At 42.5% G+C, this 16,529-nt stretch overlaps 1 protein-coding gene across 7 annotated transcripts in view; it reads right to left on the bottom strand.

The window, feature by feature from the left end:
- The window catches only part of MYO6 (myosin VI), a 157,517-nt gene that overhangs the window by 6,852 nt on the left and 134,136 nt on the right, over positions 1-16,529 (bottom strand). For 3 of the 7 annotated variants that reach the window (XM_039914738.1, XM_007670712.4, XM_029047068.2), the window contains 7 exons: positions 15,328-15,488; positions 12,191-12,217; positions 11,774-11,803; positions 9,759-9,797; positions 8,811-8,914; positions 7,560-7,691; positions 3,520-3,546 (listed from right to left, as the gene is read on the bottom strand). In XM_039914738.1, coding sequence (XP_039770672.1) covers positions 3,520-3,546; positions 7,560-7,691; positions 8,811-8,914; positions 9,759-9,797; positions 11,774-11,803; positions 12,191-12,217; positions 15,328-15,488 — 520 coding nt within the window. The remainder of the gene's footprint in view (positions 1-3,519; positions 3,547-7,559; positions 7,692-8,810; positions 8,915-9,758; positions 9,798-11,773; positions 11,804-12,190; positions 12,218-15,327; positions 15,489-16,529) is intronic. The other 4 variants (XM_016228076.3, XM_001506939.5, XM_001506974.5 and 1 more) reach the window with 4 other exon arrangements.

The following is a 16,529-nucleotide window of genomic DNA, read 5'->3' as shown; positions in this document are numbered from 1 at the left end:
CCTGTTTTCCCTCCCCTTTAAAGTGTTTGCCCCACATGGGATGGGGATTATGATCCAGCTGCTTAGATTTCACTCTCCCAAGTGCTGAGTCTAGTGTTCTCTATCCAGTGAGTGCTCAATAAATATCACTGATTGACTGATTGACTCTCTACCCCAACACTTAGCGCAGCACTTTGCACATAAAAGCACTTACTAATTGCTTTGATGATTATTTTTCCTTGATGTAAAACCCCTGAAGGAAGTTATAATTGTTTTAGGGCAGCGATGTGTACTTTTTACATTCAGGGTGCCATTTCCTCCCTTCTGGCAGCATGGATCAGATATTTCCCACGGGCAAGTAGTTAAATATTTAGTACTAAGCTTTGACTTAGTCACTTTTGGCTCTCAAATTCTGCAACCTAAAGGGCGAGGCAAAACCATTTAGTTCAGCTACACTGGAAATGGCTACTGACAGACTGAAAAGAGACTTCAATTTTTTTAATTATGAAAAGAGAATAATAATAATAATAATGCAGGTATTTGTTAAGCGCTTACTATGTGCCGAGCACTGTTCTAAGCGCTGGGGTAGACACAAGGGAATCAGGTTGTCCCACATGGGGCTCACAGTCTTAATCCCCATTTTACAGATGAGGTAACTGAGGCACAGAGAAGTGAAGTGACTTGCCCACGGTCACACAGCTGACAAGAGGCAGAGCTGGGATTCGAACTCATGACCTCTGACTCCAAAGCCCGTGCCCTTTCCACTGAGCCACGGGAAGTCAGAATTGGTAGTAAAGGTTTTATTTAGATGTCTTGGAACACTGAAAGGCAAATGGTTTTCTTGTTCACTTCCTTAGAGAGAGAAGAAGAAACTATCGAAAGACCAATACAATTCATTTTTCTGCAGAAGGAACCAAGGCAAAATTCAGCTCTCCTTCGTGCTGCTACAAAAATATACGACGTGATCTATTGGCCCACCTCCAGTTCGGTAAGTGAATTAGAAAAATCTATTAGCCCACCTCCAGTTCAGTAAGTGAATTAGAAAAGCATCTTTAATTAACATTTAGCGCCTTAAAACGGGGGAATTGTCTTTGTATAAAAATCTCCCAATTGCTTCCACCCTTGTGCACAGATTACTGACTAACCAACTCTCAAGTTTTGTGCACCATCATTCCTTACCGTGGATCATCTCGAAAGTGAAGCTCTTAAAACCCCTCACTTCACTTGGACATAGTCCATAGGAAATCAGTTTTGAAGGATTCGGGAAACGAGCAGCGACCTTTCATGATGTTTCTGGTCATTCACTCATTTTGTGTCCCTTAAAAATGCAGAGTGAAGGGCCTGGCAACCATTTGCAATTTACCTAACCTTACATCTATAGTAAAAAGCTTGTACTCCAGCCCTTTACCAAAGGAAAAGTAATTGGATCTCTTGGGGGAGGAGTTCACAGTCTGTTTGTGGGCAGGGTACACGTCTGCCGACTCTTGGATTCTCCCAAGCGCTCAGTACAGTGCTCTGTATATAGTAAGCGCTCAATAAATATGACTGATTGATTTATGATGTTTGAATCCTCCACCAGACATTTTCCTAAATTCTCTGATCATCTAAGACCAATTTCAGGTCTTGCCCTGCAGTGAACTCCATCTCCCCACTGATGTCGGGTTGGGGGGCTTCATTTACAACAAAGATTTGCCCTGACTGGATTGCAACTGGCAGACTTTCTCCTTAAGCGAGAACTTCAGCCGCATCATCTACTAATCAGCAAGGATCCATCGATCAGACCAGGTTTTACTCTCCCAGATTTCCTCCAAAACCTCAGTAGGGGTTTCAAACCCTCCGATTTTATCAAGTTCCCCGCTGGTCACTGGTGATTACCAGTTAACCAGAAATCCTAATTAGCATGCTGGTTAACAAAGCTTTCACCGCGAGTACGTAAGGGAAGAGAGGAAGAGAAAGGAAGAGAAAGAACGGGCAAGAATTAGTCTGTTGTTTCTTCTAATCTGAGAGCTGGAATTTTTACAGAAAGCAATTTTCATCTGGAAATCTTCAAATGCAGATGTCAAGAGCCTGATGATCTCCTTAAACTCCATTTCTTTCTCATTCAGTCGAACTTTTTCATAGAAGGTAGAAGGTATGAGCCGCTGTTTCTGCTAAGGCTCACGTCAGATTTACACACCTTGCCCGCAAAGCTTGAACTAAAAACCGTTGTGGGCATTGTGGGTCTTCCGAATCTGATGCATTGTGCTCTCCCAAGCGCTTAGGACAGTGCTTTGCATATACAAAGCACTCAATAAATGCCACTGATTGAATGACTAGCGTAGCGTGATCTAGTGGCCACATCACTGGCCTGGGAGTCAGAAGGACCTGGGTTCTAGGTTCAAGGTCTGCTGAGTGACCTTGGGCAAATCACTTCACTTCTCTGTGCCTCAGTTACCTCATCTGGAAAATGGGGATTAAGACTTTGAGCCCCATATAGGACGGGGACTGTGTCCATCCTGATTACCTTGTATCTACCCCAGGGTGTAGAAGAGTGCTTGATGCATAGTAAGCACTTACAAGTACTATTATTATTATTATCTGTGAGGCTAACTGCTCTCTGTCAGGCTGATCTATCTACACAAGGGTCTTCCAACCAACCACTGGTATTTTGCATCGTCACAGACACGGCTTTACCGTGTCTTTTAAATCATTTATTTTTGCCCTCTTGGCTTTCGTTTGCCACCCAAGAGTTGCTTGGATTGCCTGCTGTCTTCCACTTCCCTTAGATACCCCGGGTAGGAGGACCGAGATAGAGGATATGGGGTGGACGGGAAAATGAGAGGGAGAAGAAGGAGGGTACGAGGAAGACTGAGGAACGCCCAGAGAAAAGAGGAGCAGGAAAGGGTTGGGACAGGAAGAAGTGGGAGCGATGAGAAATCACTGACGGTCCGGATAATTTTTTAATAAGTCTCAGCAGCGTGTCTTAAATGTCCCAAACAAAAACCAAAGAATAGATGTAGCAGAAAAGTGTTTTCCATCTCCACAGTAATCAGTGGGGTTATTTCTAACCATGTGCACATCAAGTCCAAGAAGCCCAGCTGGATTCCAAACCATCACCAGGAAAAGGCCTAAAATTAGCCTCTAGTGTTAGTTTTTATTACAAAAGAATGGCTGCTGTCATAACAATTACAGCGTTGTGCTACAATACAGAGAAGAGTGTACATCCAGAGTTAAGAATGCTAATATTTGGGGGGGGGGGGGAATGCCATCATTGATCTAATTAGTCATTCTAATTAAATTTTCCTCAATTTACAAAGCTTGCTTGGAAAAGCTATAGGTCTTACTTGGGGAAAAGTTTCCTTATCTCACATTACAAGGCTTTCATTTATAAGTAAATGAATTACCATTATTATCAGCATTACAGGTATATGAATGACCATTATTAGTGCACAGCAATTCAACCTAAAATTGTAGCAAAACACTGTTCAACTGAAGTTAGTACTTTAATAGATCCACCCATTTTCCCTGTCAGTTTAAATCAGTTACCACGTCCCCACTTACGCTGGTTGTTCAGAAATGGTGCAAAATCTGTGAATAAATATTTCATAATGAAGAAAACAGAAAAATGCTATTATTACACCAACTTTTCTTAAAATACATAAAACCTTCCAGCACATCTGGTATCGGATGGAATTTCTGTTTATCACCTAAATGTAAATAGGCTGCTAATTGGGTGCACTGATGAGCTGTTTTCTGGTGAGAAAACACTGTTTTGATTTCGGAAATCTGTTTGGTTTAGATAAACTATGTTTTGGAAGCAGAAATATTTAATATGAGCTATGGAAACTGTGAGTCAGCTAAAGGCAGGCTGACCGATTTTACCGATACCAACCCGACTCTGGGTCACTTGCACATCTTTCTGTCGGGACGACCTTTCGAAATCCAGAACCACCCCATCTCTAAAGGGTTGAATGGTCTGCCCAGGTATTACTAAATTCTCATCCTAGAAATGCTTAATAAGCCACTTCTTCTGCCTTGAGTTTGAAAGCCCTTCAGAGTGACACTATAGACTAGGAAGACCTCACTTGGAGGAATGGCATGGCCTAGTGGAAAGAGCAGGGGCCTAGGAGCCAGAGAACCTGGGTTCTAATTCTGCCTCCACCATTTTCCTGCTGGGTGACCTTGTTCAAGTCCCTTAACTTCTCTGTGCCTCAGTCCCTCATCTGTAAAATGAGGATTCAATATCTGTCCTCCCTCCTGCTTAGACTGTGAGCCTCCTATGGAACAGGGACTGTGTCTAACCTGATTAACTTGAACCCACCCCAGAGCCTAGAACAGAGCTTGACACATAGTAAGCACTTAACAAATACATTTAAAAAAACTTTGATCATGACCGGTAAAGACTCACGAGTGCACATTCGGGCTTGGGTGGGCCGAGGTCTGTGGATCAATCAATCATAATTTTTGAGCCCTCGCTGTGTGCAGAGCGCCGTTCTAAGCACTTGGGCGAGTACGATATAACAGAGTTGGGTAGACATGTTCCATGCCCACAAGCCAAAGTGTACCCTCTCCCTTTATCTTTCCTGGAGCTCAGGTGTGCTTCCCGTCCTGCACTGTGCCTCAGTTCAAGCACTCAATCGTTTTGCTCCCTCCTACCTCACATCGCTACTCTCCTGATACAATCCAGCCCACACACTTTGCTCCTCTAATGCCGTCCTCCTCACCTTAATCTCGTCTATCTCTCCACCAACGTCTCGCCCAAGTCCTGACTCTGGCTTGGAACGCCCTCCCTCTTCATCTCCGACAGATAATTCCTCTCCCCACCTCCAGATCCTTATTAAAGGCACATTTCTTCCAAGAGCCCTTCCCTATTCATATTCTTCCACTTCCACTTTCCCCATTTTGGGCAATTTCTCTCCAATCCCTGCAAACATGTTAAAGAGAAACTTTCCTATCTTAGCACAGGCAATGTTTCCACTACCATTTAAATAGCATTCTTCTGATAACGTTTCCACCACCATCTAAGTAGCATTCTTCTGGTAAAATAGTGAGGCAAAAAGAGGATCACTCTGTAAAATCATTTCAAGTCAATAATACTAACACTATAATACTAGATAACTGAACCTTCTGAATTCACATAAAACGATACCCCGAAAATGTTGTTTTTAGTCTTTCGATTCAAATTAAACAGGCTGTACCTGTGGCATTTATTTTGATTAAAACAACGTGTACCTGAGTTTCAAACAGTGGCATGCGAATAGGCTACTGAAAAGAGGCATCGTGATCTGTCCTGTCACAATCCTCAATATGCATGGGCTTAACACAACCCTGACAATGAAAATTGAAAATAGTCTTCAATACCTGAGGACGGTTTCCTTTCACGATACAGTGAATTTAATTCACAGTATAATCACGTGCCGTCACCCCTGGAAAGAGCTACGTTGAGCTAATTTGCCTGGATCAGTAAGACAAAGAATGGGAAGACTGCCAAAAATTCTTAAAAAGCAAGACATAGCAGACGATTATCAAATAGCCCTGCTAGTTACGAGCAGAGATGACACTAAAATACTTTCTATATTGTCCCACTGCTTTATTTCAGTAATTCGGCATTTTATTAGCTCTTCTAAGTGTCTTGTGAAGCTGTGTGGCCTAGTGGAAGAACGCAGGACTGGGAGTCAGAGACCTGGGCTCTGATCTCACCTCCCCCACTTGCCTGTTGTGTGATCTTGGGCAAGTTGCTTATCTTCTCCGCCCCTCAGTTTCCTCATCTGTAAAATGGGGATTCAGTCCCTGTTCTCCCTCCCCAAAGACTGTGAGTCCCATATCGGACAGGAACTGTATCCAACCTGATGATCTCGTATTTCCTCAAGCGCTTAATATAGTGCATGGCCTATGGTAAGCACTTAACGTCCATTATGATCATTATTATTATTATTCTGAAAAATAAACACATCTCTGGGTGAAAGACCCTTCTTACTCTTCTCTAGTCTTCAAGGCTCTCCATCACCTTGCCCCTTCCTACCTCTCCTCCCTTCTTTCTACCACCCACCCCGCACGCTCCGCTCCTCTGCCGCCCACCTCCTCACCGTCCCTCGGTCTCGCCTATCCCGCCGTCGACCCCTGGGTCACGTCCTCCCGCGGTCCCGGAACGCCCTCCCTCCTCACCTCCGCCAAACTGATTCTCTTTCCCTCTTCAAAACCCTACTTAAAACTCACCTCCTCCGAGAGGCCTTCCCAGACTGAGCTCCTCTTCTCCCTCTACTCCCTCTGCCATCCCCCCTTTACCTCTCCGCAGCTAAACCCTCTTTTTCCCCTTTTCCCTCTGCTCCTCCACCTCTCCCTTCCCATCCCCACAGCACTGTACCCGTCCGCTCGACTGTATATATTTTCGTTACCCTATTTATTTTGTTAATGAATTGTACATCGCCTCGATTCTATTTAGTTGCCATTGTTTTTACGAGATGTTCTTCCCCTCGACTCTATTTATCGCCATTGTTCTTGTCTGTCCGTCTCCCCCGATTAGACTGTAAGCCCGTCAAACGGCAGGGACTGTCTCTATCTGTTGCCGACTTGTTCATCCCAAGCGCTTAGTACGGTGCTCTGCACATAGTAAGCGCTCAATAAATACTATTGAATGAATGAATGAATGAATTCTCATCATCTTGAATCACTCCTACCCAAGGTCTTTCCTTCCACCTCCCCCTGGTATCCAATTCCCATCTCTCCTTCCTCAACCTGCCTCCTGGTCCACGGCCGTCATCTCAATGGCCAAAAAGACGACCGCAATTCACAAGAATTAGAAAATGCTTCCTCTGGATGAACATAGCAGGATGTCAGTGTTTGCCCACAGTAAGAGATAACAATGAATGTAGCAAGTAGACTGTAAGCTCGTTATGGGCAGGGAAGATTTTTGCTAATTCTACTGTATTATACTTTCCCGAGTGCTGAATAAAGTGCTCTGCACATAGTAAGTGCTCAATAAGTACTAATGAGTGGCTGATTGAATGAATTCATTTTAACAATGATAATAATTATAACTAGGGTACTTGCTAAGCACTTACTACGTGCCAAACACTGTTCTCAGCACTGGAGTAGATATGTTAATCAGGGCACTGGAGTCGATATAAGTTAATCAGGTTGGAGACAGTCCCTGTCCCATATGGGGCTCACCCTCTTAATCCCCATTTTAGAGACGAGGGAACTGAGGCCCAGAGAAGTGAAGTGACTTGCCCAAAGTCACACAGCAGACAAGTGGCAGAGACGAGATTAGAACCCATGACCTTCTGACTCCCAGGCCTGTTCTCTATCCCCTAAGCACTAACAGGAGAGAGCAGTAAATCCACTGTGACTGAACAGATAGTGCTTTACGGACATTCACAACAGTAGGGAAGCTTGTGGAGGATTTAGCGCAGTTTTAAAATCAAATTTCCAGTGGTTCAAAGATTGATCTTACAGTATCAGAAGGAACCGTACACGCCATTTCCAAAATACTAAACACTGTCCCTTAGCTAGGTAAAGAGATACAATGAACTCTGATACCTATTCTCAACTTATCTACATCTTCCGTTGGAAGACGCTTAAAGGACTTGAGATTTCCTTACCATAGTCTGTGACGGATTTTGGAGCACGCTGCTCTGTTTCTGTGTTGCGTTTCTTGTTCTTGGATTTCCAGGTATGGTAGACCTTTAATCTTCTATGGAACTCTTCTCTGCAAGCGGCCAGAAGCTCAATATCTATCAAAAAAGAACAGCGGAGGTGTAGGAAGGGCAGAGAAATGGAAAAGGGGTTGTTTCTAATTGTTTATTTCGTTGTGAGGAAATTGAAGAGAAAGTCATTTTGCATGACAAGGGTACTTAGTACAGGGCTCTGCGTACAGTAGGTGCTGAATACAAACTATCAAAGGATTTATCTTATGTTGACGGCTTTCCCCATCGGCCTGAAAGTATATACCCACTTCCTCTTTTACGAATTGTGATCTCAAGTCTGGTCCTGAGTCGATTTAATCTATTTTACACGACCAACTTTCAGGTTTGCATAACTTATCTGGTGATGTGAAATAACTATAGCACATCTCCGATCAATCCAAGTCAGGAGAGCTAAGCAGATATAAGATGTCAGTGGACTGTTTTTGAAATCCAGGTCAATTTAGTAGCCATGGTGCATTCCATTTTAACAAGCTCACCACACAAGGGCTGGGATGGGAATCCTCCATCAACAGCCACCCACGGATTTTCCCTTGGTGATATCCAGGCTACCTCAGAAGAGCAGAGTAGAAAAGCCATATTTCCCATGGCAGCGTCCTCTACCAATCAATGCTATTTACTCTGTGCAAGGCACTAAACTAAGAATTTGGGAGGGTAAAATACAAGAGGTGGTAGACACATCCCTGCCCGAAAGCAGCTTAAAGTCTTGAGGAGTTAACAGTCTCTCAAAGGATTAGCGGAAACACACATATCCATGACTTACACCCTGGCCTAACTCCCATATCTCAAAAGCCGGGAATGACTTAAAATAAAAGCCTTTTAACAAAGAAATGTGGGAGGGAAACAAGCGAAACATAAGCGGCACAGGCTGGTGGAAACAGCGCGGGCCTGGGAATCAGAGGACCTGGATTCTAAACCCGCCTCTGCCAACAGCTTGGTGTGGGACCTTGGGTGGATCATCTCACTTCTCTGCATCTCATTTCTCCGGTTCTCCATCCTATTTAGACTGTGACCCCCATGTGGGATGGAATGTGTCCAACCTAATTAGCGTGTATCTATCCAAGGGCTTAGCATTATGTTTGACACATAGTAAGCACTCAACAAATACCATAAAAAAACACAAAACACATCTCTTTGAATCAAACCTACCACAGGAAGTGTTGATGGTATCACGAAGCTCCGCGTATTTCCACTTACTAAGGTCGTATTTTTTTGTTCCAGCAGCTGCTTTGGTAGCTTGGACTGCAGGACCTCTGCAATATTGACATCGTCCACGTTAGAAAGTTCATATTGGACCAGAGAGGAAATCAACAGTCTTTACTGAGTGCTTACGATGCGCAGAGCATTGTCCTAAGCGCTTGGGAGAGTACAACAGAATGAGCGACACGGTCTCTGCCCATAACGACGGAAAACAAAACCCCACTGAAGAGCCTTGAGCAATTAGTTGAGATTATTCCTAAATAATCTGGGGGATTCAGAGATGGTGAGGGGTGGCTTTCCACCGAATTAATTCATTGGACTGGAACTTGCTCATTAAAAAAATGCTAATTAACACATCAACCCCCATACAATGGTTAAAAAGTACAACCAGTATTATCTTCAATATACTGTCTTTTTATGGCAAATTCTATTCAGCATTTCTAACTTTATAAATGCTCTCCCCCAAGATCCAACAACAGCTTACATTCAAATATTGTACCTTCAAACATGCAAATACCACAGAGAATTAGAGAACCTAGAGACTCAATAGGGAAGATATCGATTCAGCATTTTAATCACCAAATCACACTCGTAATGATTTCACCCCTCTTTTTTAATGACTGAAAATTAAAATGACATTAAGGAACATTAAGATAAAACCATCCTGCCAAGGCAGAACACAAGTCTCATTCAGGAGGTAATCAGTATTTAAAGCCATTGGGGGCTTAGACTATTTATATTATTAACCAGAAATTTAATCAATTGTAACCCAATTCGAGAACACCAATTTACACCCGGGAGTAGCTAATTCAAAAGGCCGGATCTGAACCAGGTGATCAGTAGTGATTCCATTCCAGTGAACAATTCCATTAGATCCATGAATTTAAGTGCACCAACCTAGCCAAAATTTCTGACATTTCTTGGGCCAACTGATCCCTACAAAACAAATGGGTAACACACTGTAAATCATAAACAGGAAAGGAGTACAACATGAACAACTTTGGCTAACCTGGCGCTTTCTTTAGTTTAGTAAGGAAATCACATATTTAGGAATAGTCAATCTATGTGCAGAGCACTGTACTAAGCACTTAGGAGTACAATAGAACACATTCCCTGCCCTCACAAACTACAGTCTATAGTCCTCGAAAGTGTGATGATCAATATTGTCATTAGTTGTACTGATTCCCCAATTACAACTTTCCCAGATTCCCAATATCTTTCTCAAAATAAGTTCAGTATCTGACACCTAACATGGAAGCGCATGGCCCTGGAATTCAGATGACCTGGGTTCTAATCCCTGTTCCACCACTTTCCTGCTGTGTGACCTTGGGCAAGTCAAGGAGCTCCTCTGTGCCTCATCTGCAAAATGGGGATTTAATACCTCTGCTCCCTCCTACTGAGACCGTGAGCCTCATGTGGGACTTGGCTATTTCTACCTACCCCATCGCTTAGCATAGTGCTCGGCACAAAGCAAGCGCTTAACAGATACAATTATCATCACCACTATCATCGAAGGATTATACTCTCCTAAATGCAGAATGGTGTGGCTCAGTGGAAAGGGAATGGGCCTGGGAGTTAGATTTGCACCTTCCCCAATACGAAACATAGTGCTTAACAAATACATTAACATAAATTAATATATTATTATTAATAATGATGATAATGACAATAACATAATTCAGAGATACAGGTGCCTTTATTCAATGAGAGTCCCAGAGAATGGGTTCAACTGCATCTGAGTGTGAGGTGGGAGACAGACTAATATTAGCTCCTCTTTGGCCTGTATATGGATATAGAGATATATATTATCCCAGTTGATAACCAAGACATCCCACAGCATGATTATACTTGGTTCCTGTGGAAATCGATTTTAATGGAAATAAACTAAGTATACCTTGTTTCCTTTGGAGGCTAGGCTATAATTTTCAAAGTGAAAGCTAGAACTCTTTCCTCAACTCAGAACCTTGTCGAGAGCTTTATGTTGACATCAGGACCATCATCATTAAAATGATTAGGGTATATCTTTTAAGGCATATCCCGTGTTCCTCTGTCTTTGAGGGTCTGTCTCCTTGTGTCGCCACAGATGAGTCTTCCTTTGTGTGCACTCCATCCCGAGACATATGAGGGTTGGGGTATGTTTGTGTCCCCCAAAATATTGTAGGGTAGTTATGAATTTTTAAGGTATTTGTACTGGGGTAAATACAAGCTACTCAGGTTGGACACAGTCCCTGACCCACACGAGGCTCACTGTCTCAATCCCCATTTTACAAATGAAGTAACTGAGGCACAGAGAAGTGAGGTGACTTGTCCAAGGTCACACAGCGGATGAGCGGAGGGTTTAGAACCCGGGTCCTCTGACTGCTGGGCCCATGCTCTATCCACTGCTTCAGTGTTTCACCACTAAAAAGCACTTATCCAGCACTCATGTGCAGATGTGTCTGGGTTGTAAACCAAACACAAGTAGGACTTCCTTTTAGTACCTTTTCCTCCTGATTTTGGTCAGGTTCAACAAAACAGCGTCTCCAGGCAGACAGAAATTTTGGTTGCTAAACTTGATTTGTCTTGAGGTATGAGCCATGAGACACTAGCTCAACAACTATAAAGTTATCCCGTTTTACAAAAGAAATACCTCATTTGGATGTTTTGCCTATATCTATGTGGGGCTTTCTGGAGAAGAATGGATATTGGGAGTTAATGTAAACTAAAATTATGAGATTTAATAGCAAATTTTTGATACAGCCACTTCTACCGACTTAGATGACAGACCTCATATTTCATATTGATTCTCTCAGTTAAATGGCTACTATCAAATTATCCTGAAAAATGATTCACTTCAAAATAATGAGGGGAAACAATACTGTGACTACCAAGAGAAGAGAACAAACTAGAAAAATAGCAAAACAAAACCATACACTGTAATTTTAGGCCTCGAACCACCAAGTCTGTGGAGAGAATATAAACAAGATATTCTTGTTAGTACAGTTGGGACTTAGGTTTCTGAGAACCTGAAAGGTGAAACGATCAGACACACACTTCAAGTCTGTATTCCCTTTCCTTAATTTGTTTTGATTCAGTGATCTTTACTAGATGCAAAGCACTGCAAAAGTTGCTTCTTGGTTTTGACCTTTGTAAATCATGAAGGAATAGAAAAAAATTAATGAAAATGAAAAAAAATTACATATAACAGAAAGTACATATACTCGCCAAGAGCAATCTGAAAATTATTTTGACATTACAGATCCTCTGATTTTATCATTCTGAATCAAAGATTTTTCCCATGCAATTTATATAATCATATTTAGTTGAGAATCCTAGAAAATTATTCTTACGTAGTAGTTACTGGCTCAGAATCCGATCTGTTAAAATAAAGATATCACTAAAACTGTTAGTTTAACCCACAGTCACAAACACATAAGCTTCCTAAAAAATCCACATGTCAAAATACAAAACATTCTTTAGGAGAAGCAAGATTCCCATTGCAATTTAGCGGCTAAAATGACTACACACTTAAGATCTTAAAACTTCTCTAAATATAAATTTACCTTCGGTAAGGGGGCCTGAGCTAACCAATATCCAAATGGCAGTAAGGAAAGTATACTCAATTTAATCTATTATAAATTACTATTTCATAATATTTCATAAGAATAAATTGTAACTTGGAGATTTGCCAGGTTCTAAAAGGTAATCCATTAAATAGTAAAATTAGCTGTTTTAGAAATATTCAGAGTCTGTCAGAGGTTCTTATATATATATAAAATCCAGGCTGAATAAAATAATCATCAAACAAAAATGATAAAACATTTCACAGTAAAACTCAAAATCATCTGAAGTTATTTCACGTGCAACATGAAATATGCTTTATATATTATGTAACATATATATATATATATATATATATATATATATATATATATATATATATATATATAACATGTACGTTTATTTCAGGTAATTTTTTCACATTGATGCATTTAGGTAAAAATGCAACCAAAGGGAATGAACTTTTTATAAAATTCCTCTTAAAAAAGAGAATGAATTCTTCTATAGGCAATAAGAATTCCGCAAGAAAATCTCATCCAGTCACCATTCAATCCTCTAGATGAAGAAAACCTCCTGAATAAGAAACAGGCTTAACCACAGAGATACATCCGAGGGATCAACTGACTCACCAATGACAATTCTCAAATATCATTTAATGGACAGTACAAATGATTGTATCCTTCTTTCTTTCTGAATATGTTAACATTTTCCTAAAATAAAAATTCAATTCGCAGTACAAACATGCCATGGCTCACCACAGACACCCCTACAAGATGCTCTCCCACAGAAAAACGTCACCAATGGTCACAGGAATCGCCCAGCACCTCCACAAGTCAACAGCCTCCCACTTGCTACAACTCCTATATTATTACTATATTTAAGCAGCATGGCCTAGGGGAGAGCGCACAGGCCCGGGTGTCAGAAGGACCTGGCTTCTAATCCCGACTGGGCTACCTATCAGTTAATGACCTAGGGCAGATCACTTTACTTCTCTGGGCTTCAGTTGCCTCATCTTTAAAATGGGGATTAAGACTGTGAGCCCCATGTGGGACAGGTAATGTGTCCAATCTGATTTGCTTGTATCTACCCCAGTGCTTAGTTTAGAGGCTGGCACGTAGTAAGCGCTTCATAAATACCATACAAAAAATTGAAACAACTACTACTGGAGACGTTATCCAATCTCGGCTTCAGTGACAGTGTCCTCTCCTGGTTCTCCTCCTAGCTCTCCGGACGCTCATTCCCAGTTTCCTTTCTCAGGGTCCTCCTCTGCTGCCCAACTCCTAACTGTGGGGGTCCCTCAGGCTTCAGCTCTGGGTCCCCTTCTGTTCTGCATCTACACCCGCACCTTAGGAGAACTCATACACTCCCGAGGCTTCAACAACCACCTTCGGGCAGATGATTCCCAAATCCCCATCTCCAACTCTGATCTCTCTCCCTCTCTGCAGTCCTCCATTCCCTCCTGCCTTCAAGACATCTCTACTTGGGATGTCCTCCTGTCACTTCAAACTCAACATGTCCAAAACCTAACTCCTTATCTTCCTTCCCAAACCCTGTCCTCCCCCTCACTTTCCCATCAATGTTAACAGCTCCACCATCCTTCCTGTCTTACGAGCCGGTACCCTCGGCATTATCCTTGATTCCCCTCTCTCATTCAATCCACATATTCAATCCATCACTAAATCCTGTCGGTCCCACCGTCACATCACTAAAATCCACTCCTCCCTCTACCTTCAAACGGCTGCCACATTAATCCAGGTACTTATCCTATCCCGCCTTGTATCAGCCTCTTTGCTGACCTCCCAGCCTCCTGTCCCTTCTCACTCCAGTCCATATTTCACTCTACTGCCCGGATCATTTTTCTGCAAAAACGCTCAGTCCATATTTCCCCCCGTCCTCAAGAACCTCCAGTGGTTGCCCATCCACCTCCGCATCGAATGGAAACTGTCGGTTTTAAAGCACTAAAATACCATTACTGAGGTAACTGACTTGTCTGAGTTCACACAGCAGGCAAATGGTGGAGCTGATTAGAGTCAGGTCTTCCGACTCCAACCCTCAGGCTCTTTCCACTAGGCCACACACGCCGTACTGATTCCTTTCAAACATGTGCAAGTGTTCCCCCTAATCTCATGGCGCTCTCCAGCTATCGTCTCATTTCAATACATCAATCAATCAGTCGTATCGACTGAGCTCTCACTGTGTGCAGACCACTGTACTCAGCACTGAGTTGCAAAAGGAGCTTGCACTCTAACCGGAATGGAACGAAGATACCTGCTGCTTTCACTTCCTCTCTTCCAATCTAGTTTTTAACTCACCAAGACCACTTAGAAAAGGAGATTCAGACTAGATTGGGTCTGAGGAGAAAGAACCCTTGGGGAGAAGAATAAGTATTTTAAAAGCTATAAAAAGACGTCCATTGAAAGGCATTTTTTAAACATTTAGAAATCTCTACAATGTACAGCCAATTCCATCTGCAAATTATAAAAGAAGATATTATTTTTACCAGCTTTATAGCATGTGAAGTGGCTTTTAATTCAATTCAATCATATTTATTGAAAGAGCTTACCTTGTGCAGATCACTGTACTAAGTGCTTGGGAGAATACGGTACAACAGACACATTCCCTGCCCACAGTGGGTTTACAGTCTGTAAATACTATCCAAATATTTAAAGAGTTGTCCTCTGGCTATCTCTTGCAACTACCAGAGAGTGAGGAGGAGGAACAGAAAGGGTGAGGGAAGGTGAGAGATACAAGGCCTAAAAGAGAAAAGGAAAGGGATAGAAGAGTTGGAAAGAGATTGAGATTGAGTGAAGCAAAGAATGACAGAGAGAGAAGCAGAGAAGACGACGGGGCAAGCATGGGGGAGAGGGAGGGCAAAAGGAGAAAAAGGAGGAGAGAATTTGCAATAAAACCTAGGCACGAGTTGTACCTGCGTAGCCCTGCATCCAGCTGAGCTTCTTCTCTGATGAGCTCGGCCTCGCTCTGGGCGATTCTCATGGCCAGCTCACAATCCCGCCGCTCCTGTTCTCTAACAGCCTGCTGCTGGTTCTCCTCTTCTCGCTGTTTAGCCAGTTGTTCCTCCACTTCGGCCTGCAGGGTCCAGAGACAGCTTTCTTTAAAATATGTTTTTTGTTACGCTTCCTTCACACGGAACATTTCTTGGATAACACGAGAAGCAGCGTGGCCTCGTGGAGAGGGTCAGAAGGACCTGGGTTCTAATCCTGGCTCCGCCACTTATCTGTCGTGTGACCGTGGGCAATTTACTTCATCTCTCTCTTGCGTCAGGTATCTCATCTATTAAATGGGGATAAGACTTGTGAGCCCCATGAGGGACATGGACTGTGTCCAACCTGATTAACTTGGATCTAACCCAGCGCTTAGTACAGTGGCTGGGATATGTCAAGTCCTTAACAGATACCATAAAATGCTAAGAATAATAATAATAATACCATTCAGAGCTTCTATCTACAGTCCCATTTCTTTTGAATATTCTGTTAAAAATAACAAAAAGAAAATGAAAACACCAGATTCCTTTTTGTTTTCCACTTTGAGGCGATCAAACAATCATGAGCAATAATTCATTGAGCACTTACTGTGTGTAATGCTCCAAGCATTTGGGAGAGAACAATATAATAGGTGTTAGACACGTTCCCTGTCTACAAGAGCTTATAGTCTAGAGGGGGAGGCAGACATTAATAAAAATAAATAAATTACAGGTACGTACGTAAGTTCTGTGGGGCTGAGAGAGGGGCACAAATCCAAGTGCTAAGGTGAGGCCAAAAGGAGTGAGGAAAAAAGGAAATGAGGGCTTAGTCGGGGAAAGCCTCTCAGAGGAGATGTGATTTTAATAAAGCTTTGAAGATGCATCTGTTGGATGTGCAGGGGGCGGGAGTTCCAGAGGCCGGAAGCGGGAGAGAGGTCAACGCCAAGACAGACAAGATCGAAGTACAGTGAGAAGGTTAGTATTAGAGGAGCGCAGTGTGTGGGCTGAGTTGCAGTAGGAGAGGAGGGAGGTGAGGTAGGAAGGGGTTAGTTGATTGAATGTTTTACTCCTCAGTTCATAGTCTTCTAGAATAATAATGATGAGAATTTTGCTATTTGCTAAACACTAATATGTGGCAAGCACTGTAT

The sequence above is a fragment of the Ornithorhynchus anatinus genome, chromosome 19 (assembly GCF_004115215.2).
Source record: "Ornithorhynchus anatinus isolate Pmale09 chromosome 19, mOrnAna1.pri.v4, whole genome shotgun sequence".
In the NCBI taxonomy this organism is placed as follows: Eukaryota; Metazoa; Chordata; class Mammalia; order Monotremata; family Ornithorhynchidae; genus Ornithorhynchus; species Ornithorhynchus anatinus.
This window is presented reverse-complemented; position numbering and strand designations above follow the sequence as displayed.